At 51.6% G+C, this 26,742-nt stretch overlaps 1 protein-coding gene across 5 annotated transcripts in view; it reads right to left on the bottom strand.

Annotated features, from left to right (window-relative positions):
• The window catches only part of RYR1 (ryanodine receptor 1), a 129,010-nt gene that overhangs the window by 55,736 nt on the left and 46,532 nt on the right, over positions 1–26,742 (bottom strand). For all 5 annotated transcript variants that reach the window (XM_061388165.1, XM_061388168.1, XM_061388166.1 and 2 more), the window contains exons 37-67: positions 26,521–26,632; positions 23,023–23,169; positions 20,231–20,504; positions 19,052–19,166; positions 18,834–18,966; positions 18,139–18,233; positions 16,461–16,596; positions 16,025–16,211; positions 15,824–15,932; positions 15,327–15,447; positions 15,080–15,249; positions 14,592–14,812; positions 14,418–14,508; positions 13,388–13,528; positions 12,826–12,989; positions 12,648–12,726; positions 12,306–12,395; positions 11,482–11,622; positions 11,070–11,144; positions 10,894–10,969; positions 9,454–9,577; positions 9,032–9,147; positions 7,246–7,313; positions 7,029–7,150; positions 6,512–6,561; positions 6,043–6,103; positions 5,678–5,916; positions 4,013–4,094; positions 3,376–3,506; positions 2,803–3,135; positions 1,638–1,878 (exon numbers count right to left, since the gene is read on the bottom strand). In XM_061388165.1, coding sequence (XP_061244149.1) covers positions 1,638–1,878; positions 2,803–3,135; positions 3,376–3,506; positions 4,013–4,094; positions 5,678–5,916; positions 6,043–6,103; positions 6,512–6,561; positions 7,029–7,150; positions 7,246–7,313; positions 9,032–9,147; positions 9,454–9,577; positions 10,894–10,969; positions 11,070–11,144; positions 11,482–11,622; positions 12,306–12,395; positions 12,648–12,726; positions 12,826–12,989; positions 13,388–13,528; positions 14,418–14,508; positions 14,592–14,812; positions 15,080–15,249; positions 15,327–15,447; positions 15,824–15,932; positions 16,025–16,211; positions 16,461–16,596; positions 18,139–18,233; positions 18,834–18,966; positions 19,052–19,166; positions 20,231–20,504; positions 23,023–23,169; positions 26,521–26,632 — 4,244 coding nt within the window. The remainder of the gene's footprint in view (positions 1–1,637; positions 1,879–2,802; positions 3,136–3,375; positions 3,507–4,012; positions 4,095–5,677; positions 5,917–6,042; positions 6,104–6,511; positions 6,562–7,028; positions 7,151–7,245; positions 7,314–9,031; positions 9,148–9,453; positions 9,578–10,893; positions 10,970–11,069; positions 11,145–11,481; positions 11,623–12,305; positions 12,396–12,647; positions 12,727–12,825; positions 12,990–13,387; positions 13,529–14,417; positions 14,509–14,591; positions 14,813–15,079; positions 15,250–15,326; positions 15,448–15,823; positions 15,933–16,024; positions 16,212–16,460; positions 16,597–18,138; positions 18,234–18,833; positions 18,967–19,051; positions 19,167–20,230; positions 20,505–23,022; positions 23,170–26,520; positions 26,633–26,742) is intronic.

Genomic DNA, 26,742 nt, shown 5'->3' with positions numbered 1-26,742 from the left:
GAGGGCAGGGACCCCCAGGGAAGGGGGCAGCAGGGAGACACTTCAGGGGAGGGCACCCAGAGACTCAAACGGGAGAGGGAGAGCTTTCTAGGGTAATCTGGCCATTCAGATGATTTAAAAATTATAAATGACAATTACTGAAAATTTTTTTCTGTCTCTAACCCTTTTTATTGAAGTATAACATATGTAAAAAGTGTCTAGTGAACACACTTGATTTGGGTAACCACCACCCAAGTCAAGAAATAGAACATTTCTAGGGACTTGCCTGGTGGTCCAGTGGCTAAGACTCCATGCTCCCAATGCAGAGGGCCTGGGTTCAATCCCTGGTCAGGGAACTAGATCCCATATGCCACAACTAAAGATCCTGCATTCTGACATAACCACCTCTTGTGACATATGTTGGTTTGTTTTAGACACATCACTCTCTATGAGTAGTAAACTCCACGTGAATGTCAGGTTCATTTTCTCATTTTATAACAGCTCTAAGATGCAGACTAAATGTTAGAACAAATTAGAAGGAGACAAAGTCTCCAGGCTGTTTGATGCGTTTATTATTTTTATAAGCCTCTGAGAAATATATCAATACTTATTGCTTCAAAAGCATGTTCTCCTTTTGTTGTAATAATTTTTAAAATAAATTTTGCATTTTTACCAAAAAAAAAAAAAAAAGATCCTGCATGCCACAACTATGACCAGCACACCCAAATAAATAAATAAATAATTTTTAAAAAAGAACAGTTCCAGTTCCCAGAAGTTACCTTGTGCCCCCATCCTCTTCTTGAAAGATATCCTTATCCTGGCTTCTAGACCATGAATTATCTTTGTTCTTGAACATTACATAAAAAGATGATATGATATGTACACTATTTAAAATTTTCTGGTTTCTTTCATTCAACCTGATGTTTGTGAGATTCATGCTACAACAATCTGTTCAATTTCATTGCCATTAGTATTTTCACTGTGTTGAATATACCTCGCTTTACTTGTCCAAACTTTTCAATTCCTGCTCCTAGGAATCTATCCTACAGCAATACCCATTCATGTGCACAAAGATGAGCGCGAGAGGATATATATAGCATGCATACTGCTGTGTGCTTCTGCTCCCGGGACAGACATAGCTAATCAATCCGTGAACCGTTGCTTACAAAGCCCTGGTACAACCTTAAAATCTTTTCCAACCAAGATGGAACTTGGAGTTGAAACTTGTTCAAGCCCTGGATCTGGCTGCACCTAAGACTTCATAATACTTTAAATGGTGCCTCTGATTTCAGGGAGATGTTTTAGCAACTGATTGATATCTGAGCTTGCCCTTTACAAAGACTCATGTTTCTGGGGCATATTAGGCTGGCAAGGTCTGGATGGTGACCAGCGATGAAAGAGGGAAATACGGCTCCTTCTGGTTAACACTGCAACCCTCACAGGGCCTCAGATTCAGGAGGTTTAAAGGAGCAGAAGAGGAGCAAACACACGCTGGCTTCTATTGGCCCATAAGCAACAGGGGCTGGGGGTCAGGAGGGAGGGTGGGATGAAGTGGGAATTGCAAGTACATAGCAAGTCGGAGGCCAGAGGTCAGAAGGGGTCCAGGGAAGCCAGAGGCCAGGCTGAGGGGTGTGGGGGACAGCTGGGGACATGCTGACCTGTTGTTGTCCACGTAGCGGATGAGCAGCGGGTAAAGGGCGTACAGATCCCGGCAGAGCACAGAGAACTCATCCCGAACCAGGAGCTCGCCCTCCTCGGCCTCCGCCTTGGCCTCTAGGCGCAGCTGCTCCTCCTCGGCCACCACCTTCCCTGCCCGCTTGCGAAGCCGCCCGATGGTGGGGATGAAGTGAGAGTGCAGGAGCTCCGGCCGGGCCCGACTCACAATGGGCTGGGCAAACACTGCAGGAGCAGACGGGGCGCATGGGCTGCTGGCCGGCTGCTGACTCCAGCACCTCATCTATGACCTCTGATCCCACCCCTGACCTCTGTTCCCATCCCTGACTTCCAACCTGTACCTCTGACCTACAAACTAACATTGATCCCAGCCTGACCCTCATGTCTGACCCCAGTATCAACTTACGATCCCACGCCTGACCTCAGACTGTGACCTCTGACATAGCACCTGAATCTGTATCCCACCCACCATAACCTTTGACCTGAAACTGTGACCCTCTAGCCTGACACAGGTCCTTGACCTCTGACCCCAACAAGTGAATCCTAACCTGATACCCTACCCTAGCCCATGAGATCTCACTCCAGTCTTTAACCTCTGACCTGGTCTATACCCAGATGGAGATCACCACATGATTTCTGACCAATACCTCTGGCTTCTTACCTTCTCTGGCCTCTGACCCTGGCCTCTGACCTCAGCTCTGATCTCTAGCTTGGCCCTGATCCAAAACTCAACCCCTGACATGGAACTTATGAACCAGGAATTCCAAACTTTTAAAGACTCATTTCTTGACCTTGGACCCAGAACCCTAACTGTCCATATCAGGGACCCCGATGTTTGACCTGGTTCTCTGACCCTTTGTATAAGGAACTCAGCCTTCTGACTCAGCCCCTAACCCTTTCCAAGGCTCCAGAAATTCCAAATCCAGCCTGGAAGATTCCCAGGATCCATGCATCCATCTCGGACGCTATGACCCTGAGATTCAGGCTCCTGGGAATGATCTCTGGCCTTGTGATCCCGAGAAAACCGAGATCTGACTCCTCCCCATTCCCAGAAAACCACAGACCCTGAGATCTCCCTCTGAGATCCAGAGACCCGAGTCCCAGGACACTGGCCCCAGTTCTCTGGACCCGCGCGCTCGCCAGACCCACCAGCCAGCCGCTTCATCCAGGTGGCCTCGTCAATGCCCAGGTTGTTGACGATGATTCGCAGGATGTTCCCCAGCAGCGAGTTGAGGTGGTCGGAGGTGACGGCTGTGCAGGGTGGAGGGGCCCCGGCAGGTAGGGCAGGTGGGGGTGCCTCGGGCCCGCGCTCCCACCAGCGGGGCAGGTAACTGCACAGCATGGGCAGCGTGATCTCGATGACGTGTGGCATCTCCGTGTAGCGGGCCCCCGACTCAGCCAGCCCCCCGATGTCAGCCATGAGCCGCTCCAGCACTGGGATGTCAGGACACATTTCCTCCACACTGTTGGGGAGCCCCAGGACTGGGGTACAGGGAGGGTGTCAGGGCATGCCAACTCCTCATGCCCCGACCTCAGTGTCCATACCACAAACTGGTGTCCCCATAAGCTCTGGGGTTCCCCAATCTGAAGCACCCGCAAACCGGGGAATCCTCAACACCTCAGGGCCCAGACTGGACCCTACTACCTTCACAATGGGTCTCCTTGGACCCTGTGTGGGCGGAAGACAACCCTTGCCAGCCGCCCCAGCCCCACCCCACTTACTGGCCCGCTCCCGGGGAGACTTGGTGGTGTACACTGAGCAGGCATTGTATTCATTCAGCTGCGGCTCCAGGAACGCCACTGGCATGGCCGCGGCCAGGCGGGCCAGGCACTCGCCCAGGGCTGGCCGCAATCTGGAAGAGAAGGTTGTACTTAGCTTCCAAGCCGCCTCTGCCCAGTCCTGGATCCCAGTCCCGTACTCCACAGAAGTGCCTCTCCCAGAGCCCTTAGGAGCAGAGCTGCCATTCACTGGTGGCCACCGATGTAGCCATTTCCCTGGGTTTCCTGAATGTCCTCTTTCTCCGTCGGTGATCTGGGCTCAGGAAAGCCCACTTGGGCACTGCCAGCCACCCTCCCCAGTTCCCCCCAGCATGCCTGGCTCCTGTGGGCCACCAGAGTTTCTGCGTACCCCCTGCCAGTGGAGAACAACCTAGCATCCTGGTGCCAAGGGCCTCTGGCCACCTTCACTGGCCTACCTATGAGTGCCCTCACGTGGCCACACTGAGGAACTGAAGGAACTGCAGTTGCCACCGTGCGCCTGTTTTCTGAGGACAAACCATCTCCCAGCTTTTCACTCACTCCCATCTTCTCCTGAGCCCTCACAGTCCCCACCCCAGCTCCAAACTATCTCTCTCCTTACTTTTCCACGTAAGGGTTCCTGGTGGTCCCCAGAGAGTAGATACTGCACAGTGTTCGGTAGCAAGAGACCTGGACGTCATCCACTGAGTAGGGGAGAAAGGGCGGGGTTGGGGTTAGTCCGGTCCTCCCCTAACCCCATCCTTTGTCTCCAAATGACAGAGTAAGAGCAGGGGCTGTAGAGCCAGCCTGCCATTTACTAGTTTGGGCCTCAGTTTCCCTCTCTGTAAAATGTGGATAAATATAGTATTTTCGTTAGGGAGTTGCTGTGAAGATTAAACAATACTCGGAAAGTATTATTAATTATAATAATTAATATAATAATTATTAATAATTAATACTCAGAAAGCAATTGGGACAGGGCACACAGCAGACATTCAATAAAGGCTAGTTTTTCTTTCCTTGGAGAAGGGTCATGGATCTCTTTGATGATAATGCTGGACACTGCCTCCAGAATATGCAAACAGACATCCAATCCTGACTCCAATCTCGGTTATCCACACATTCCCCAGGAGGCCAGGTTAAGAACCTCATCAACTTCCTAAATGTCATGAGGGGGCAGGGGGACTGTCTAGATTGAAATGAGGCGACAGAGACATGACAAGCACATGCAGTGAGAGAAACCTCGCTGAATTCTGAATTAAAAAACAAATCAAAGACATTTTGAGGGTAATGGGGAAATCTAACCATAGGTTAAGAGTGATACTGAAATTGTGGTTACAGGAGAAAAGGTTCTGCAACATCTAGATGTTCCAGGCTGAATATTTAGGGATGAGGTGTCACTGTGTGTGCAGCTCATATTCAAGAGTTCAACAAAAAGTTTGGAGATCCCTTCATCATAAGCGGTGGTGGTTTAGTTGCGAAGTCGTGTCCAACTCTTTTGCAACCCCATGGACTGTAGCCCACCAGGCTCCTCTGCCCATGGGATTCTTCAGGCAATACTGGAGTGGGTTGCCATTTCCTTCTCCAGGGGATCTCCCCAACCTAGGAATCGAACCCACGTCTCCTACACTGGCAGGCAGATTCTTTACCACTGAGCCACCTGGGACGCTACACTCAAAGTGGAAGGTAAAACCAAGGGACAGCTAAGCCCGCGCACCTCAACCAGAGAGAAGCCCGTGTGCTGCAATGAAGACCCAACATGTATGTGTGTGCTAAGCTGTTTCAGTTGCGTCTGACTCCTTGTGACCCTATGGACTGCAGCCCGCCGGGCTCCTCTGTCCATGGGACTCTTCAGGCAAGAATACTGGAGTGGGTTGCCATGCCCTCCTCCAGGGGATCTTCCCGACCCAGGGATTGAACCCGTGTCTCTTATGTCTCCTGCACTGGCAAGTGGGTTCTTTACCACTAGCGCCACCTGGGAAGCCAATACAGCCAAAAGTAAATAAGTAAGTAAAGATGTTTTTAAAAAGAAATATACATGTAATTGGTTAAGCTACAGTGAAGAAGGGTCTTTTGTTAGATCTGTGGAATGAATATTCTGATTAACTCATTCTCTTCCCTACCAATTTACTGAACCAAATGCACACTTTGCTTACGGCAATGAAACCTCTCAATAAACCTAACACTGAAACACCCGCAGACTCTACCAGGCACACTGGGATGGATGGTGTTGGTGGAACTGACACCCCCCAGCCCCACCCTGGTCCCTGGGATCAGTAGCCCTTACGGATAACATCGTCTCCAAACTGATGCTGGGCGATGTGCTGGAAGAGGGTGGTGAGGACCGGCAGCAGGGCCACAGTGGTGTAGGTGAGGTTCTGGCCCACGCCCTTCACCTGCGTGCGCGCCTGTGACACCTTGCCGAGCCGCAGGTTCTCCACCATCTTCTCAATGTCCTCCGAGGCACTCTCAAAGAAGGAACGGAGGCCAGCCTTCACGATCTCGGGGCCAGACTTCATCACGGTCCTAGGAGGGAAGTGGGGGCACCCTGCAATCTGAGATTCGAGACGGCAGAGAGTCCAGGAAAACAGGGGTGGGGGCGGGGGGGGGCAGGGGTAGAATGGGAGTGGGCACCGTGACCCATGGCCCCACCTGGCATCCAGGGAGCGTGCCAGGATGTGAAGACAGTTGACCACAGCTGGGGCATCCGTGCCTGGGGGAGGAAGGTGGGCCTGGGTGAAGGAAGGGTAATGACGACAGCACCTCCCTCTTCACCCACCCCAACTCATCTCTCTCCACCCACCCCACCCCAACTCCGTAGGCCCCTGTCCTTTCCTCATCCTGTGACCCCTTGCCGATCCCTCCCCCACCCCAGCCCTGACCTCTGGGCCATCGCTGTCTGGTGAGGAGTCTGGGCACTCCTGGGTGGCAGGGCCCAGGACTCTCCCAGCCACTGTCCCATTCCCAGGACTACCCACTCCATGTCCAAGTCCAGAGGAAGAACAGTGAAGGTTGTTCAGATTAAGGCATGAACCTGGGCCATATCTCTTCAGGGTGAGGTTGTGAAGAGGCGAAGAGAGGGAAGACTTGGGAGAAGGGCTTGGGGAGCAGACCTACTCACCAAAGAGAGAGACTCGGTGACGGACAAGAGCCGCAAGCTTGCAGAAGAGGCTGAAGAAAGAGAAAGGAACGGGACAGGGGAAACGGGGAGCGAGGACAGCGAGGGGACACAATCAGAGGAGGAGAGACAGGGAAGACAGGGAGAGAGGGACAGAGCCAGGAGGAGAAAGGATGATGGGGGAGAAAATGAAGGAGACAGAGGGAGGGGGAGGGGCAGAGAGATGAACCAGCTAGAGAGTCGCAAGCAGTAACTGGGACGCTGGGGATGCGGAGGCCGATCTGCCTTTCTAATAGGATGACCGACTCATCCCAGTCGGCCTGAAGTCCCGTGTCCTGGGGGGCACACCAGGACAGCTTGTCACCCTAGCCCTTCAATCACCTCTGCAGGTAGACTGATCAGTGCCCAGCACCCAGGACAGAGCCTTTAAAGTCCAAGGTTGGGAGAAAAGGACCCAGGATTACAACGCCATGAGGTCAGGGGTCTGAGTCAGAAGTCCTGGTGGGGGCGGGGGGCGCACCTGGTGATCATTTCCTTCTCCTTGTTGGAGGCGTGGCCACCACTGCCCAGCACTTTGGCCGGGGTGGACAGGAAATAGAGGCAGTGGTTGGTGAAGTACTGGTTGATCAAAGGGAGCAGGATCTGGGGGCGTGGGGAAGAGATAAAGGGGATTGGGTGTAGGGCGAGGAAAGCCCACCAGTCCCCAGCCTCCTTCAGCTTCTGTGGCCACCTCTCACCTTGGCAAAGAATTTAATCTCCTGTTCGTGAGGGGACTTTTCCACTCGTCCACTGCTGACCACGGCCTCTGGTGGGGGAAGGCAAATAGCGGTCATGGTGGCTTCAAGTCTAGGGAAATCAGGGTTTTCTGATGGGGCAGACTGAGGGTATGACAGCAGATAAGCTCCTGGTATGAAGTCACTGCTGTCGGCTTTGAGGCAAACCTCTCTTCCCTGTTTTCATCTGATCCCAACTCCTTGATCAATCCCTTCCTGATGCTGAAAATGGAGAGAAGGAGAAACTGGAATGGGGTAAGGCCATTCCCCCTCCTCACCTGGCACTGAGTAAATATGGAATGAATAAATGAAAAAAGAAGTCAGTGTAGACAGGAAGAAAAGAATTTGTGATAGGTGAGGAGGGGAAATTTTAAAAGCTAAATTTAGCCTTTTTTTGGCTGCAGTGCATGGCATGTGGCATCTTAGTTCCCTGACCAGGATTAAACTCGTGCCCCCTGCACTGGAAGCATGGTCTTAACCACTAGACTGCCAGGGAAGTCCCCTAGATTTAACTTTAAGGTGGAAATCTGTTTCAATCATCATCATCATAGTAATAATAATAATTCATATTATTAAAATAATACTACTAAAATAATAATAAAATAAGGCTTAATTACTAAACACTTGCTATGTCTCTGACACCGTGAGAAAAGTCCTCGTAAAATCTCCTCCCAACATGGGAGGCCTGGCTGGTCCTTCGTCCCCATTTTACAGATGAGGAAATTGAGGTGCAACAGCTTACTTCAGGTCACTTAGCAAATAAGGGACAGAACCACTGCTGGTTATAGTGAACAGAATCCCCGTTTCACAGATGAGGAAACTGAGGTTCAGGAGGAAAGGGAGTATCCAGGAGGGTGTGCAGCACAGGGGTCCCACTCGCATGGGATTTGGGGTGAGATGTGTGAGTGAATCCTGCTGGGCCTTTCACTTAGCTGAAGGGAATTTGGGGGTTCCAGGGTGGCTCTCTGGGGGAAGCCTGGATTACAGGGTCCCCACTTGTGACTCTTAGTGACATATAAGAGGCATCTGCAAGACATCTTAACAGCCTCAGCCTTCAAACTAGGCCCAGAATCTCCCAGTTCTAATTCTGTTTTGCTCCTGACCCCCCACAGGCAGTCAGAGGGAGCCTGTGAACACCCAAGGCAGACCAGGGTCCTCTCCTGCTTAGACTGCCCACAGGGCACCATCTCACTCAGAGTAACAAGCCACAGTCCTCACCATGGTGTAAAGCCTGGTTTGATCTGTCACCTTTCTGACCCCATTTCCTCTCATTCTCCCCACCACCCCACCCACCCCACTCTGCTTCAGCCACACAGACCTCCTAATACATCTGCAGCCTCTGCACGGGCTGATCCTCTGCCTGATTTACTCTCCCCAGATGACCAAGTAGCGCTCTCCCTAGTTTCCTGGAATATTCTATTTACAACTGGCCCACACTCCCAGCCCTCTTTAGCTGGCTCTAGTGTATTCCTCTCCCCATAACACTAATCACTTTCTAACACACTAAGTGATCACGTTATTTCCAACGTTAATTGTCTGAATCCACCGCGGGAATGTATCCACCACGGGAATGTAAATTGCCAAAGGACAGGGATCTTTATCTTGTTCATCGTCCTATTCTAAATCCCTAGAACAAAGTCTAGCTCAATGACTAAATGGGGAGGGCGCGGGGGCGGGGACAGAAATGCATGAACTGGGTCCCTAGATGAAACTGCAGCTAAGGCGGACGCGAGGAGGGAATTCTTCGTACCCAGGTGAGCGATGAACTCTTGAGAAATGTCCATCCAGCGCAGCAACTGCTGCAGGAAGCCGAAGGCGAACCGTTTCTCAATGGAAGACGTGTCCAGTTCCATGTCCTTAAGACCTCTGCGTGCAGGCGGAGCGAGGGGTCAGCTCAGACCCAGATCACCGGTATTTCCCGCCTCTTTCCAGTTTCCCCTGGACTCCTCCAGGAACCACCTTCGTTTTCCAGTCCCCACTCTTCTTAGACTCCTCCCCTCTGGCCCCGCCTCCGCCCACAGGCCACACCCCTCTGATCCCGCCCCAGCCCCACCCTATCAGCTTCCTCTCTCTGGCTCCGCCTCCGCTACTTCGGATTCGCCTCTCCCAGCTTATGCTGGGGTTCCGCGCGTGATCCCTACCGCTCCCCGACCCGGCTTCCAGCCCTCTTGCCTGGTGACCGCGTAGCCGTTCATCTGCAGGAACTTCAACAGCTCCTGGGCCTTCTCCCGATCTCGTGCCTTCTCCTTGGCCGTGAGCGTGTCGTAGGGAACCAGCAGGGGATGGGTCCCACCACCTGGGAGAGCGAAGACCAGAAATTAGGGGCGTTGGTAGGAGGGGGAACCCAGATCTCTCATTGACGTGGTTCCTGAAGTTGAAAGTGTGCATAATTATAGGAATATAGACAGAGATAAGAATAACCTAACATTGCTTTCAGATGCTCCCCACATCCTCCCCACAGCTCTACAGGAGTAAACGCTGTGATTATCCTCACTGTAGAGACACAGAAAAAGCTGGCTTAAAACTCAACATTCGAAAAACTCAGATCATGGTATCCGATCCCATCACTTCATGGCAAATAGATGGGGAAACAATGGAAAGAGTGACAGACTTTATTTTCTTGGGCTCCAAAATCACTGCAGATGGTGACTGCAGCCATGAAATTAAAATACGCTTGCTCCTTGGAAGAAAAGCTATGACAACCTAGACAGCATATTAAAAAGCAGAGACATTACTTTGCCAACAAAGGTCCATCTAGTCAAAGCTGTGGTTTTTCCAGTAGTCATGTATGGATGTGAGAGTTAGACCATAAAGAAGGCCGACTGCTGCTGCTGCTGCTAAGTTGCTTCAGTCGTGTCTGACTCTGTGCGACCCCATAGACGGCAGCCCATCAGGCTCCCCCATCCCTGGGATTCTCTAGGCATGAATACTGGAGTGGGTTGCCATTTCCTTCTCCAGTGCATGAAAGTGAAAAGTCAAAGTGAAGTTGCTCAGTCGTGTCCGACTCTTAGCAACCCCATGGACTGAAGCCTACCAGGCTCCTCCGTCCATGGGATTTTCCAGGCAAGAGTACTGCACTGAATAATTGATGCTTTTGAACTGTGATGTTGGAGAAGCCTCTTGAGAGTCCCTTGGACTGCAAGGAGATCCAACCAGTCCATCCTAAAAGAAATCAGTCCTGAATATTCATTGAAAGGACTGATGCTGAAGCTGGAACTCCAGTACTGATGTGATGGCCACCTGATGTGAAGAACTGACTCATTGGAAAAGACCCCTATACTGGGAAAGGTTGAAGGAAAGAGGAGAAGGGGACCACAGAGGATGAGATGGTTGGATGGCATCACCAACTCGATGGACATGAGTTTGAGCAAGCTCTGGGAGTTGGTAATGGATAGAGAAGCCTGGTGTGCTGCAGTCCATGGGATCGCAAAGAGTTGGATACGACTGAGCGACTGAACTGAACTGAGAGACACAGAAAGGAAGGTTCAATGGGGTGAAAGCAATCGTTCAAAGTCTTGCAACTCTAACCCAGGCCCTTAGGACTCCGGAGCCTGTGACTAGGGGAACTGTGGAGAAGGGGAGTCTGTGCGGGAATGGGGTGGGCGCCCTCACCCTTGGCTTCCAGCTCCTGCTTCTTTTTGCGCCCCCATGTGTTGTGGTAATTTTCCGCCAGTTGTTCCGCCATGGCCTAGGAGTGGATGCAAAGGGGTCAAGGCCCATATTCAGAGGATGTTCTCCTCTCGCCACAGACACCTCCATGTTCCCAAATAAAGGGCCAGAAGACTCACTTGCAGCTCCCGAGACAGGGTAACTCCACTGAGATCGGGGGGTTGTGGGTTGTAGCCTTCCCTTGCATCATAGGTCTGGGGTGACAGGGGAGGGGCGGGGCGGGCTTGATTGGTTTGCAGGAAGCCCAGGCCCCAACCCAGTTCATCCCCTCCTCTGCGACCTTTCCTTAAAGGCCTGCCTCTAAGCCACCCTCTGCTCTTCTGCCCTTTGCAGTTTTTCAGGCTCCAGATCTCTTGGCCTGCACCCCGCTCCTGGCCTCCCCGCTACCGCTGACCCCACTTCCTTCCCTTGGCCCTTTTCCCTCTCTCGACCCCACATCCTACCTGGCCCCACCCCTCCTGGCCCCGCCCCTTCCCCTAGCCGCCCTCCACCCCGTCATGACCCCACCCCCTGCCCCAGCCCCGCCTCCACCTGGGCGCTTTGGGATATCTTCCGGGTTTTCTTCTTCTCCGTCTTCTCCTCCTCACCCTCCCTGGCTTTCTCTATCGTCCATTCCCAGGCAATCATGGCCTTCAAGGACTCCTTTATGGGCCAGCGGTAAATCTCTTTGTCCTGGGGTGCACAGGAGGGAGTGGAGTTAGTGGAATGGGGTGAGAGGGAGGGGGAGGTTGGACCTCCTGGCTCAGCCTCATTGGCCTCCAGGGTCCCAAGAAGGAGAAAACCCTGACAATATGTCTAGGAAGTGGTCCAGTCCGAATTCAAAACCAAGTCTCTTACCTGCCCTGTAACACAGCCTCCCAAACAAGCTCTCATTATCCCATTCTACACATGAGACTCAGAGAAGTTAAGTTGTATGGCCAAGGAATCAAACCTAGTCCCTCTGAATGTTTCTAAAAGAAGAGACACCAGCAGTCTGTGATCTACGGGAGGCAGTCAGGTTTGCCAGAGGCAAAGTCCATGGAGCCGACTCATTAGAAAAGACCCTGATGCTGGGAAAGATTGAGGATAGGAGGAGAAGGAGGCTACAGAGGATGAGATGGTTGGATGGCATCATTGATTCAATGGACATGAATTTGAGCAAGTTTGAGATAGTGAAGGACAGGGAAGCCTCGCCTGCTGCAGTTCACAGGGTCCCAAAGAGTTGAACACAAATGAGCGGCTGAACAACAACAAAAGTCCATGAGTGAGGAACTCCAATCCACAGATCCAGCTAGATCCAAGCCTATGAAGCTGCCTCCTCCTCTCTGAAGCCCCCAGTTTTGGACCCCCAACTTTGGGCCCCAAGGTTTGTTCACCTTCTCTGAAAAGGTCTTGTAGGGCCTCAGCATGGGATGGGTCTTGAGTTCCTCATCTATGTTCTCCCCATAGGACCAGTTGTTCTGGATCTGAAGGATGAGATGGGATAGGTGGGGACAGTGTCACTACGGAGTTGAGGGTGGGAGCAGGATGAGGGGTGGACACCAGCCTGGGGGGCCCTGAAGAGGAGCCCTGGAGGGGTTGAGGGCTCCAGGAGGAGTTATGGGTCTCAGGGAAATCTGGGGCCCTCTAGGAGGATCTGGGTCTGGGGGAAAGCTGGGGTCTTGAGGAAGGTGGGCAAGGGTTGGGAATTCCGGGGAGGGGAGGACCCTGATGCTGACCTTGTCGAAGGCCCACTTCTCGTGTGTATACTCCGCGAACTTGTTAATGAAGGAGTCCAGCTTCTCTGGGATGATCACACTATTGGGAGAATGGAGTCAGCAGATGTTGGATCTGGCCCTTCCTTCCATCTCTGAAAACTTCTCCTTCCCCCAGCCCCCCACTGCCCTCAGGCCTCACTTGAGGGTCTCCACAGGCCGAGGATCAAAGTTGCCTTCAGCATCCACCGTGGCCTTTTTCTCAGCCTTGGATGAGTATGAGGCATCCACGTAGTCCGGGGGCAGGGCCCCTGCGATGGCACACAGGCAGGGCATAGCCATGCGGTATAACTCTTGATCATATTTCTGGGGAATGTGAGGGGGGCAGGGTGGGTCACTGCAGGCCTGGCTGAGCCTTCCAATTCTGGAGCCCCAGGACTTCAAATTCACCCCTCCAATAATCAACCTTCTTTCTCAAGCCCTCAGACCTGAAGTATGGTCTCACTCTAAAACTCAAACCTCAGACCCACCTGGACTCTCAAAGCACCCCTAATTAATCCTCTCTAAGCCCCCACACTAGGGTCCCCCACTCCCTCTTCCATGACATTCAAACCAGAGACCCAAATCATAGATCCTCCTAGATCCAGACCTGCAGAACTGCTTCCCTCCCTGAACCCCCAAACTGGGAATTTCATTTTAGATCCCTGACTTCAGATCCCAAGCCCTCTAAACAGGTTTCTTTCAGGAGCCCTGGGTGCTCAGACCTTATGGGCCAGCGAGTCAAAGATGCCCCAGAAGAGTTTACGAGTGAGGTGCAGCTCTTCCTCCGAGGTGACCCCAAAGTTGGCCCAACCTGTGGGGAGGCAGTAGTACTTCCAACAGCGCTCATAGTGGTTGGTGAGGAGCTGGGTGGGAGCAAGAGGGGGACAAACGAATGAGGGGTACCACTGATTTTAAATTATGAAGGAGGTGTAGATCATGCAAATGACATGCTAATAAGAGAATGGTATGCATATTGGGAAGTGATCCTGGACAGTTTATTATGTAAATTTGGCACTCTTTTTCAGAATCGGGATGGGCATTAAATCAAAGCTGGATTTGTCTGGTGTTGCTTTACGCAAATAAGCATGCGGATATTAATCCATGGGAAGGGTCGTGTGCAAATGGGCATAAGGATGAAGTGATCTGTCCTTATGTCAATTAACATGGCAAGTAGAAACATGCTCAGTACTCCATGCAAACATATGGTAATTGGGGAGAGAGCCTCTACCATCCATATGCAAATTTAAAATAGGGCTGATTTAGATGTATTGTGCAAAATAGTTAAGATATGTGAGTTGGGGGTATCTCCTTAGGCAAAGAAGCATGCAAATGAAAAAATAATAGACGAGACAGTGTGCAAACATGCAGGATAGCTGTGGTACTGTTGATTCAAATAAATGCTCTTATTTGAATAGCGGCAGGCTGGTGGTCTAAGCACGCGAATAAGCATACTGATTAGGAAAAGCAGTGCGCCCCACACAAATATATGCTAATTAAGGGGGGCTGGCTCACTGTTGGGCAATTAAACTCTAATTAGGGAGTGCTAGAGGCACCAATGACGCAAAGTGAATGACCTGGGAATCCTAGTATGCAGTAAGAATATTAAAGAAGTTTCTATGAGGCCTGCTGCCCGAACGTCTGCAGGTTAACCGGCCCAGGCGATGTGATACTGAAAAGTTCCATAGTCCGAGCGCAGAGCAAAGCGGTGGGTGGAGCATGGAAATACGCGAGCTGAAGAGGGCTTGCCCTCACCTTGAGCGGCATCTTGGCGAACTCGTTGAGGATAGGCACGTCGAACACCAGGCGCCGCAGCAGGTGCTGCAGCATGGACGGGCGGATGTACCTGCGGGGACACGCACAGGACGGGGTTACCTCTCCGCAAGGCCCACCCCACTCGTAGCCCCGCCCACCCGGGTCCCGCCCCACCTGCAGAGCGCCATCAGGCATTCCTCGATGACGTCGCGCTGCGCCTTGGTGAGCGAGCGGCCGCGGGACAGGCGGTACACCGTGTGAAGCATGGAGTCCACCATGATGGCACGATGCTCCGTTCCCGCAAACAGGGGCGCACACTTGGTGATGAGCGGCAGCACCGCTAGGCACAGGTAGCGGTTCAGCGCCAGAGCCATCTCCGTCGTGCTGAAAGTGGCCTGGGGCACAGGGTGGGGACATCAGGTCCCCGTGCACGCTCCTGGGGTTGCCCTGGCAACTCAACCACCCGGGCCTCTGATCTTCGCCCCAAATCTGCTCCTCCCAGTCTCTATTACCCTTATTACTTTGGACTAAGAAAATTTCAAACATATACAAAAGTCCAGGAGTCAACTAATGAACCCTCATTATCCAGATTAGACTGTTCTGCAGGCGTTCCCATGACCCATCTCAGCCGTGGAGGCTGGGAGGGTGGCCAGGCTACTCACCGTGTCCAGCGAGGCAGCCGCCCGCATGTCGGGCAGGAACCCCACGTCCAGCACATGCAATAGGAAGTCCTGGTTCTCAATGCCATATACCCGGTCCAGGAAGAGCACCATTGACGCCTTGTGGTCGGGCACAAAGGATGCTGACATCTTTGGTTGCACCAGAGCCCCATCTGTGGGCAACGAGACTGGGATCAGGGCTGCCCTTGGGGCCCCTCTGCTTCCCTTGCTGAGTCCCGCCCCTTCGCACCTTTGCCCAGGGTGGGGATCTGCAGCGGGAGGCTGATGATGCCCACGAGGTCATCCAGGGGTACAAGGGAGCGCAGGATGGCGCGGATCCGCAGGGCCTCACCCTTGCCGGCTTGAATTAGCTGGAGAGGGGAGGTGGGCATGTCATCAGGCACCCCATGCCCCATTTGGTCATTCCATCCCTTCCTGACCCGCTGGCACATAAAGTAGGACCCTGTCTCCTGGAGTGAATGCTAGAATTTCCAGCCCCGATCCCTCTGCCTGCGCTGTTCGTCTGCAGCCCTGACAACCCCAGCTCTCATTGCCTGGTCTCCCCCACTGGACTGGGAGGTCCATGAGAGTGGGGCCACAGGCTCTCTTGGTTATTGGTGTGTCCCCAGCATTGCCTGGCCCAGGACCACCCACAGAGCAAGAGCTAAATCAAGGTTGCTGAATGTCTGAAAGAGGAGGTTCAAGGTTGGCCATGCCCCGCGCCCCAGCCCAGGCTTCAGGTCTCACATGCATCTCTGGCGCACAGCGTCCCAGCAGGTCAATCAAGGCAGCGTAGAAGGACATGATGGCGTGTCCCAGATGCACCCGGTTTTCTTCGGGGGGCTCCTCCCCGAAGCTGCAAGGGAAGGTGGTGATGTGAGGAGGGGGCGGCATCAAGGGGCTTGGGGAGGGTGGTTTGTTCTGTCGAGGAGAGGTCGGGAGACTCACTGCTCGCGCCGCCGGTCCCTACGGACGCCTGGGCCGTCCCGCGCGGGGTCCTCGGAGATGCGGATGGCCTCTTCGATGGTGGCCAGCAGCCCCGAGCCGCCCTCGCCCCGCAGGGCAGGACCAAAGCACTCGGGCTTGCGGATCAGCAGCCGCACCACCACGTTGGCGTTCTCCTCCACGCTCTCGCCTGGTGGCGCGCAGAGTCAGGAGGCCTCTTGAGCCACTGCCCAGGGTTCGTCCCTGGGCAGCCCTCAACCTGGCACCTCGGGGGTGAACTCCAGGCCCCCGCTGATCTCCGGACCCTGCCCTGTGCCCACTAGGAGGCACCCCTGTCCGGGCCAGGCCTGTGGCCTAGAATATGGACCACACCCGAGGGAGGTTTGACCCATGACTGCCCCCCAGCCTCCTGCCCTGTTACCGCCACCTCCCGCCTCACCATTGACGAAGACAGCGAAGCGCAGGAAGTCCAGGTAGCGCTCCCCACCACAGGGGTTCCAGCCGATGTCTGGGTACCCTTTGGCCAGGAGCATGGGGCAGCTTTGGAGGCCACAGCCAGCCAAGTAGGACACCACCTGAGTGTAGAGGGTGGCTCAGCCAGGAGCTCAACCCACACCACCTTCTTCCCCAAGGCGCAAGTCCCTGTCTGCCCCGGGACCTCTGCAATCCGACTGTCTCTGGATCCCTCAGCCAATAAGCCTCATCTTCCACCATCATCTCCCCCCGGACCATCACAGCCCCCTTCTCCCTGGGTGCACTGTTCCCTTCAACCCCCAGACTGTTCCCTACACAGTCAGAGGGACCCTGCAAATACTGTGATGCCATCTCTCTTAGGGTTATGCCCAAAGACCCTCCATATAGCCTGCCTTTGTCACCTCCCTGCCCTCACCTCCTAGCACTCACCCTGTCTCCCTCTGCTACAACCACACTGGTCTCTTTGCTGTTTATCAAACTTGTTGAGTTCACTCCTGCCCCAGGGCCCTTGCACTGGCTGTTTCCCAGCTTGGAAGGCTCTCCTTCCCCCTCCATGTCCATATGGCCCCTGTCTCCTTCAGAACTTTATCTATCACTTTCTCAGTGAAGCTTTCTGTGACCACTCTTGTCTAAATTTGGTCACACCCTTCCGACACTTGATATTTCTCTCTTGATTTTTCCTCCTTAACACTTGTCACTAGCTAACACACCATGCACGTGTGTGTGCTCAGTCACTTTAGTTGTGTCGGCCCCATCGACTGTAGCCCACCAGGCGACCCCATGGACTGTAGCCCACCAGGCTTCTCTGTCCATGGAATTATCCTAACAAGATTACTAGAAGTGAGTTGCTATTTCCTCCTCCAGGAGATCTTCCCGTCCCAGGGGTCGAACACACATTTCCTGCAGCTCCTACTTGGCAGGCAGATTCTTTACCACTGAGCCACCTGGGAAGCCCTAATACACCATATATTTTACTTATTCATCATGTTTATTTTCCATCGTCCCAACTAGAATGTCAGCTTCACAAGGACAAGGATTTTTGACTGTCTCAATCACTGTCATACCCCTACTGCCTTGGACGGGTCCTGACACATAACAGGTGCTCAATAAACATTTGTTAAATAAATTACTTAACTGTCAGAGAGTGTGTACTGTTTTGTAAATGCTTTTGTGGGTTAACTCATTTAATCCTCAGAACAACTACATGAAACTGTTTCTATTATATTCATTCTACAGATGAGGAGATGGAAGCCTGGAGAATTAAGTCACTAGCCCAAAGCCACACAGCAAAGGGGGGCAGTGTGGAGAGGTGAACCTATGTTGCTGAACTCCATAGCCCCTGCTCTTCACTGCTATACACAGAAGCAGGGAGCACAGACAGCCAAGAAATGTGCCAAGTCCACACGGCTGGGGGGGTGGGGCGTGGATTTTCACTCAGCCCTGGGGTCACAAAGAATCAGACACAACTGAACGACTAAGCACAGACACACACCGTGACTGAGTGACTAGGTCCTGTTCCTCCCCTGAGATTATTCCCCTTGTGATTCAGTTCTGGACCCTGCACAACAGCACCTCTAGAGTGCATCCCGAATCAGCAGGTGCCCCAGGAGGTCAGGTACGGGCCAGGCCTCTTCCCTCCATACCTTCTCCAGATCCTGCTCCTGCAGCGCCAAGGCCAGCTCGTTGTTGTCGATGACAGAGGCAGCTGCCACGTCCAGGGGAGTGGAGCCCTGCATGCCTGTGGGGGTGAGAGGCAGTGAGAATGCTCATTAGAGGTGCCTGGCTGCCTGTCTCACTTTTGTTTATCTCATCTCCTCCAGGAAGGCTTCCTTGACCACCTCTTTCCCAGTCTGGGTCAGGTGCCTCCTCGGACCCGTGCTTCCCCATCCCAGGCCTGAGCAGTCCAAGGTGTCTCAATCCAGGATGGGTTTGTCTTCCCCACTCCACTGTGAGCCCCATGAGGGCCAGGCCCAGGGCGTCTGGGTGTCCCCAGCACTACTCATTATAGGGCCAGATCTGGGGTGGGTTGAGTTCCCCAGGTGGCGTTAGTGGTAAAGAACCTGCCTGCCAATGCAGGAGACATAGAAACGTGGGTTCGATCCCTGGGTTAGGAAGATCCCCTGGAGGAGGGCATAGCAACCCACTCTAGTATTCTTGCCTGGAGAATCCCATGGACAGAGGGGCCTGACCGGGCTAAGTCCATGGGGTTACAAAGAGTCGGACACGACTGAAGTGACTTAGCATGCACACACGCACATTTGTTGAATGACTGAGTGAGCCAGCGGAGAGTGGGGCCCAGCCTGGATGGACTGCCAGGAGTGGGCTCAGGGCTTCTCACCCAGGCCGATGCCGCTGTTCTCCAGCAGGTAGCTCAGGTGGTCGAACATGGAGCGCTGGTTCTGCCGGCTGATGCGGCAGAAGTAGCAGAGGAAGCGGCAGCAGCTTGTCACCATCTTGGGGAAGCGGATCTCCTGGGTGGGTAGGGTGGGCCAGTGGTCAGTGCCTGCCTCCCTTGGCCCCCTCCCCTGAGCTCCCTGGCCCATGAAGCCCCCTTACCTTGGATTCACCGCCCCCAAGGACGTTCACCATGACCTCCATGACTGTCTCGTGCATGCCCAGTGCCCTCATCAGGTTCGGGTGTTGGTAGAAGACTTTGTTGTTCATGATGTTCCTGTGGACAGGCCGAGTGCATGGGGTCAAGTCCGTGGAGAGCCCCCAGACCTTTGGGGGAGCCATCATCAAGACTGTGGTAAGAGTTCACATTTACTGAACTCCTAGTCTGTGCCCAGCACCGCCCCCTTTAATGATCTGAACTCATCCAAGCCTCATGTCCACTCTGGAAGGCAGGATCTATAATTATCCCTGTTTCACAGACAAGAAAACCAGGCAAAGATCCAGGGTGGGCTCCCCTGGGGCAGACATCTTTAGCATGTTGCATGTTGTATTGCCAAGTGCCTAGAAAGGGCCTGGCATATAGTAGGTGCTCGACAGATGTTTGCTGAGTGAATGAACGAGGCACACTTGACACTGAGTGAGTGCTCAAACCTATTATTATTGCTACTGGGCTTCCCAGGTGGCTCAGTGGTAAAGAATCCACCCGCCAAGCAGGAAATGTGGGTTTGCTCCCTGGGTTGGCAAGATCCCTTGGAGAAGGAAATGGCAACCCACTCCAAGATTCTTGCCTGGGACAACGAGGCAATCCCATGGGCAGATGGGATTGGGCTACAGCCCATGGGGTTGCAAAAGAGTCAGATACAGTCCATGGGGTTGCACAAGAGTCGGACACAACTTAGCGACTAAACAAAAACACACCAGCTCACTGAAGCCACGCCACGACTCCGAGAGGTAGGTGTGGCTCTTTCTCAGTTTACAGATGAAGAAATGGAAGCTCAAAGGGTGCAAATCTTGTGCCCAGAGTCACAGGCAAGTAAGAGAGGCTCCCCAGGAGTGAGTGGAGAGATAAGGGGAGACAGTCTAGCAGCTGGGAGGAGCACACCACCCCGAGGATGGGGCAGAAGTGGGGAGGGGCAGGGACAAGCTGGAGCCCAGAGGGTTCCGGTCCCTTCCCGCGAAGACGAGCTGGGGGCGGCGGCGGAGGTGGGGGGGGGGCACGGGGCGGGGCTCAGCAGGGGAGGGGAGGGGCCTCAGCAGGGGCGGGACAGGACTCAGCGGGGGGAGGGGCGGGGTTTCAGCGGGGAGGGGAGGGGTTCAGTAGGGGAAGGGCGGGGGCCTCACCCGATGCTCTGGATCATGAGGTTCTCTTCCTGGGGGCCCATCTGCACGATGAGCAGTGAGCGGATCTGGCCGAGGCACTCGAGCAGGCTCATGGTGTCCTCCACGGAGGAGGGGGAGATGGTGTAGGCCCGGGGCAGGGCGCGCAGCAGCTCCCCGAGCCCATCGTACTGCCGGTGCAGGAGGCTGAACATGGCGCGGACCAGCTCCGGGCTCTGCACGAAGTCCTCTTGGGCCCAACGCACCACCGTGTGGGACACCAGCTCTTGCAGCGACTCTGGGAAGGGGACACAGGGTCTGAACGGTCTTCCCAGGACAGGGCTATGAGCCAGAACAATGCAAGAGGGGCCCTTCTTGCCAAAGGGCTTCTCAGTTGCTACCTGTTAAGCCCCACCCTACCCCTGCCAGGACTGGGCAGATGCTGGCAGACTCTGTTCTATGGCCCTAAGAGGCTCTTTGTCATCTTCACCCTATAACCAGACCACAAGAGCCCCCTTTTCAAGAGGAAAAAGAATGTGTACCACCAGATACAAAGTACTAGAGCGCTACTAGGAGCATCTTTAAAAGCACAAATGGTAATTCCATTAGTTCTGTAGAGTGAAGTGAAAGTCACTCAGTACTGTCAGACTCTTTGCGACCCCAAGAACAATACAGTCCATGGAATTCTCCAGGCCAGAATACTGGAGTGGGTAGCCTTTCCCTTCTCCAGGGGATCTTCCCAACCCAGGGATTGAACTCAGGTCTCCCGTATTGCAGGCGGATTTTTTTACCAGCTGAGCTATCAGGGAAGCCCTTGTTCTGTAAAACTGCAGGCAATTTTAAGACTTCCCTGGTGGTGCAGCAGTTAAGATTCTGCGCTTCCAATGCAAGAAGTAAAGGTTTGATCCCTGGGCAGAGAACTAAGGTCCCATGTGCCACAAGATGTGGCCAAAAAAAAAAAAAAAAAACAGCCAGCCAATTTTTCCTCATGGGAGACAACAAACACAAAAAGAAACTGCGAGGACATTGGCGGCATTTGAAAATAATGTCAAAAATGAATTGTTCTCTTTCCCTGGTGATTTCCCCCGGACTTTCTTTCCCTACATCCAGCATCCATTTCTCTCTCTTTCTCTCCCAGCACTTTTTCTTCTCAGAATTTCTGGGAAAGAAGATAGATGTTTCCCATGTCTCAGAGTTAGGGGAAACCTTCTTGCACTGGCACTGAATGGTGATCTGTGACATGTCCTACCCTCCGTCCATCTGCTCTATACACTCTGGACCCATCACGTCAGACTTCATATTCAGCACCTCTCCTGCTCGCCTGGCTTCAGCCATGCTGGCCTCTAAATGCACCAAGGGTGTTCCTGCCTCAGGGCCTTTGCACCGGCTATTCTTTCTGTACCAGCCACCTTCTCCCAAATCTTTGCATCCTCTCCCCCGATTCTAACCTTTTCATCTTTGTCCCTCTTTCTCCTCTACTCAACTTCATTTTTCTTATTAGCATCTATGGTCATTTGACATTATGGTGTATATATATATATATATATCTTTTGTAATATTCTAAACTCCTTCAAGGTAGAGATTTTGACTCTTGTTGTTATTTGTCCCTAAGTTGGGTCTGACTTTTTGCGACCCCGTGGACTGTAGCATGCCAGGTTTCTCTGTCCTCCCCTATCTTCCAGGGAGTGTGCTGTGTTTAGCTGCTCAGTCGTGTCCACCTGTCTGTGACCCCACGGACTGTAGCCCGCCAGACTCTGCTCAGATTCATGCCCATTCAGTCGGTGATGCTATCCGACCACCTCATCCTCTGCTGCCCCCTTCTCCTCCTGCTCTCAATCTTTCCCAGCATCAGAGTCTTTTCCAGTGAGTCAGCTCTTCATATCAAGTGGCCAAAGTATTGGAGCTTCAGCTTCAGCAACAGTCCTTCCAATGAATATTCAGGGTTGATTTCCTTCAGGATTAACTGGTTTGATTTTTTTTGCAGTCCAAGAGACTCTCAAGAGTCTTCTCCAGCACCACAATTCGAAAGCATCAATTCTTTGGTGCTCAGTCTTCTTTGTGAATCAACTCTGTGAATCAACCATACATGACTACTGGAAAAATCATAGCTTTGACTATATAGACTTTTGTTGGCAAAGTGATGTCTCTGCTTTTTAATACGCTGTCTAGGTTTGTCATAGCTTTCCTTCCAAGGAGCAAGCGTCTTTTAATTTCATGGCTTCAGTCACCGTCCATAGTGATCTGGGGCCCAAGAAAATAAAATCTATCATTGCTTCCACTTTTCCCCTTATATTTGCCATGAAGCAATATATTCCCCAGCTCTAACAATAGTGCCTGGCCCAGAGTTGGTCCAATAATTTGTGAAATGTTATAGAATAAACTCTGTAGCAACGTCAGGGACTCCGTCCTTGTAATATGGTGCTAATACATAGTTTGTATAATGACCTACTGGCCCATGACTGTTTTCCTATCCCTCAGCACAGTAATTGTTTCACCAAGAAATAAACAAAAAGCAATCAAAAGCCTTGGAAACCACGGTGGTGCAGGAGTTGCCCCCAGTCCTAGGTTGGAGGTGTGGCTCTCCCCTCTGGCAGTCATGCACCACACGATTTCAACACACACACTGTGCAGCCCCTGCGTTTGGGTCACACCTCCAGCAGGCCTCCTCTCTCACCCCACTCTCCACTCCTCCTCTCTCATTAACACCACCTACCCATCCCTCGTGCTGCTCCTGGGGCCTGTCTTGTACCCAGAAGCTCCGTAAGCACAGGGCTGCCTGGCCCACCCATCTCTTCCCTGGTGGCCCCAGTCCTCACGGGGTTTGCGCTCCTCAGCGGGTGGTTCCTCCTCTGATTTCTCCTCCTTCTTCTTCACCAGCCGCACCTTCTCCAACAGGCTCATCAGGCGACTGCCCAGGGTGGCTTCTTCCTCTGGTTCCTCCTCTTCCCCCTCCAGTTGAATTCCTGGAGGTAGACAAGAAGGGAAGGCATGTCATTCATCTGTTTGCTTATTAATCTGCTGAATCATTTACTTCTTTATTCATTCAGATATTCACACATTCATTTCTCACTCATGTGTGTGTTCATGGGGTTTTTCATTTATTTCTTTATATGTTCATCTATTTGTTCACTTATTCATTCTTTGAATTGTTTGTCTTTTAAATCAACTATTGCAAGTATCTTCAAAGAACTAAAGGAAACCATGTCTAAAGTATTAAAGAGAAGTATGACGACAGTGACTCATCAAAAAGAGACTCCTGATAAAGAGGTAGGACTTTCCTGGTGATCCAGTGGTTAAGAATTTACTTGCCAATGCAAGTGTCTTGGGTTCGATCCCTAGTCCAGGAAGATCCATATGTTTCAAGGCAACTAAGCCCAAGGGCCACAACTACTGAGCCACACTCTAGGGCCCACGAGCTGCAACTGCTGAGCCCACGAGCCCTCGAGCCTGTGAAATAAGAGAAGCCTCCACACTGCAACTAGAGAGTAGCCCCTACTCGCTGCAATGAAGACCCAACACAGCCAAATAATAATAATAAAAAGAACTAGATACAAAAATAACCATATAGAAGCTGAAGTGACAAAGTACAATAACTGAAATATATTAGAGTGGCACAACAGCATATTTGAGATAGAAGGAGAAAGAATCAATGAACTTGATTCATAGAACAACAGAGGTTATCCAACCTTAATAAAAGAATGATGAAAATTAACAGAGCCACAGAGACCCATAGTGTACCGTCAAGCATAACAACGTATGCATAATGGGAGTCCTAGAAGAAGTGATGAGAATGGGGAAGAAAACTATTTAGAAAAATAATGGCCCCAAAGTCTGAAATTTGATGAAAAATATTAATCTACACATTTAAGAAACTCAGCAAACTCGTACTCAAACTGCTTAGAGGCCAAAGCAAAGAGAAATATTGAAAGCCAGCCAAATAAAAATGAGTCATCACATACAAAAACAATCTCAGTAAGATGATCAGCTGACTCCTTATGAGAAACAATAGAGATCCACCAACCATCCCTCAAGCCATCTTTCTTTTTATTCATCCAACCAGTCAGCCAACTCTTTACTCACTCCTTTATTCAGCTATTCTCCTCTCCATCAATTCACACACTTGTCCATTCACTTATATACCAGCAAATTTGGAAAACTCAGCAGTGGCCACAGGCCTGGAAAAGGTCAGTTTTCATTCCAATCCCAAAGAAAGGCAATGCCAAAGCATGCTCAAACTACCGCACAATTGCACTCATCTCACACGCTAGTAAAATAATGCTCAAAATTCTCCAAGCCAGGCTTCAACAGTACGTGAACCATGAACTTCCAGATGTACAAACTGGATTTAGAAAAGGCAGAGGAACCAAAGATCAAATTGCCAACATCCACTGGATCATTGAAAAAGCAAGAGAGTTCCAGAAAAACATCTACTTCTGCTTTATTGACTATGCCAAAGCCTTTGACTGTGTGGATCACAATAAACTGTGGAAAATTCTTAAAGAGATGGGAATACCAGACCACCTGACCTGCCTCTTGAGAAATCTGTATGCAGTCAAGAAGCAACAGTTAGAACTGGACATGGAACAACAGACTGGTTCCAACTAGGGAAAGGAGTACGTCAAGGCTGTATATTGTCACCCTGCTTATTTAACTTATATGCAGAGTACATCATGAGAAATGCTGGAGTGGAAGAAGCACAAGCTGGAATCAAGATTTCTGGGAGAAATATCAATAACCTCAGATATGCAGATGACACCATCCTTTTGGCAGAAAGTGAAGAAGAACTAAAGGGCCTCTTGATGAAAGTGAAAGTGGAGAGTGAAAAAGTTGGCTTAAAGCTCAACATTTAGAAAACTAAGATCATGGCATCTGGTCCCATCACTTCATGGCAAACAGATGGGGAAACAGTGGAAACAGTGACAGACTTTATATTTTTGGGCTCCAAAATCACTGCAGATGGTGACTGCAGCCATGAAATTAAAAGACACTTGCTGCTTGGAAGAAAAGTTATGACCAACCTAGACGGCATATTAAAAAGCAGAGACATTACTTTGCCAACAAAGGTTTGTCTAGTCAAAGCAATGGTTTTTCCAGTAGTCATGTATGGATGTGAGAGTTGGAGTATAAAGAAATCTGAGCACAAAAAAACTGATGCTTTTGAACTGTGGTGTTGGAGAAGACTCCTGAGAGTCCCTTGGACTGCAAGGAGATCCAACCAGTCCATCCTAAAGGAAATCAGTCCTGAATATTCACTAGAAGGACTGATGCTGAAGCTGAAACTCCAATACTTTGGCCACCTGATGTGAAGAACTGACTCATTTGAAAAGACCCTGATGCTGGAAAAGATTGAAGGTGAGAGGAGAAGGGAATGACAAAGGATGAGATGGTTGGATGGCATCACCGACTCAATGGACATGAGTTTGAGTAAACTCTGGGAGTTGGTGATGGACAGGGAGGCCTGATGTGTTTTAGTCCATAGGGTCGCAAAGAGTTGGACACGACTGAGAGACTGAACTGAACTGATAGCCATTCATCCGTGTGTGTGTGTGTGTGTGTGTGTGCGCGCTCAGTCATGTCTGATCTTTACAACCCCATGGACTGTAGCCCACCAGGCTCCTCCTCTGTCCATGGAATTTCCCAGGCCAGAATACTGGAGTGGATTGCCATTTCCTCCTCCAGGGGATCTTCCCACCCCAAGGATTAAATCTGGTCTCCTGCACTGACAGGTGTATTATTTACCACTAGCGCCACCTGGTGGCTGGGGCTTCCCAGGTAGCTCATCTGGTAAAGAATCCACCTGCAATGCAGGAGACTCTGGTTTGATTTGGTCAGGAAGATCCCCTGAAGAAGGGATAAGGGGTAACTCCAGTATTCTTGGGCTTTCCTGCTGGCTCAGTTGGTAAAGAATCCGCCTACAATGCAGGAGACCTGGGTTCGATACCTGGGTTAGTAAGAGCCCCTGGAGGAGGGCATGGCAACCCAACCCAGTATTCTTGCCTGGAGAATCCCCAAGGACAGAGGAGCTTGGCAGGCTGCAGTCCATGGGGTCACAAAGAGTTGGACACAACTGAGTGACTAAGCACAGCACAGCGCCATCTGGGAAGCCCATAGTACATCCACCCAAACACCCACATAAACATATCCTTCCACATCATCCACCTGTTCACTAATATGTTCATTCATTCAGTCATTCATTTTACCAACAGTTACTTCACAAGAACTGTAGATATTTAAGATCAGAAAATCTTAGGAAAACTTCAAGACAGGTCTCAAAAGAAAGTTTGGGAGGTGGATTCTCTGATCTCCTCTCGTACCGCAGTGTGTCAGCAGGTCTCGATGAAATTCGAGCAAATCCTGTCGGACCTCTTCAGGGAGAGGACAATCTTCCTCATCCTCAGCAGTTTTGAAGTGCAATAGCATGTTGATCTAGGGAAGGTCAAAGATTAGAGTGAGAGACCCCAGAGCAGGAACTCTGAGGTTGAGCATCAAATATCCAACTGTGAGTTCCTGTCTAAGCTCATGAATCAGTGAAGAAT

Source organism: Bos javanicus, chromosome 18 (genome assembly GCF_032452875.1).
Source record: "Bos javanicus breed banteng chromosome 18, ARS-OSU_banteng_1.0, whole genome shotgun sequence".
NCBI classification, from domain to species: domain Eukaryota; kingdom Metazoa; phylum Chordata; class Mammalia; order Artiodactyla; family Bovidae; genus Bos; species Bos javanicus.
This window is presented reverse-complemented; position numbering and strand designations above follow the sequence as displayed.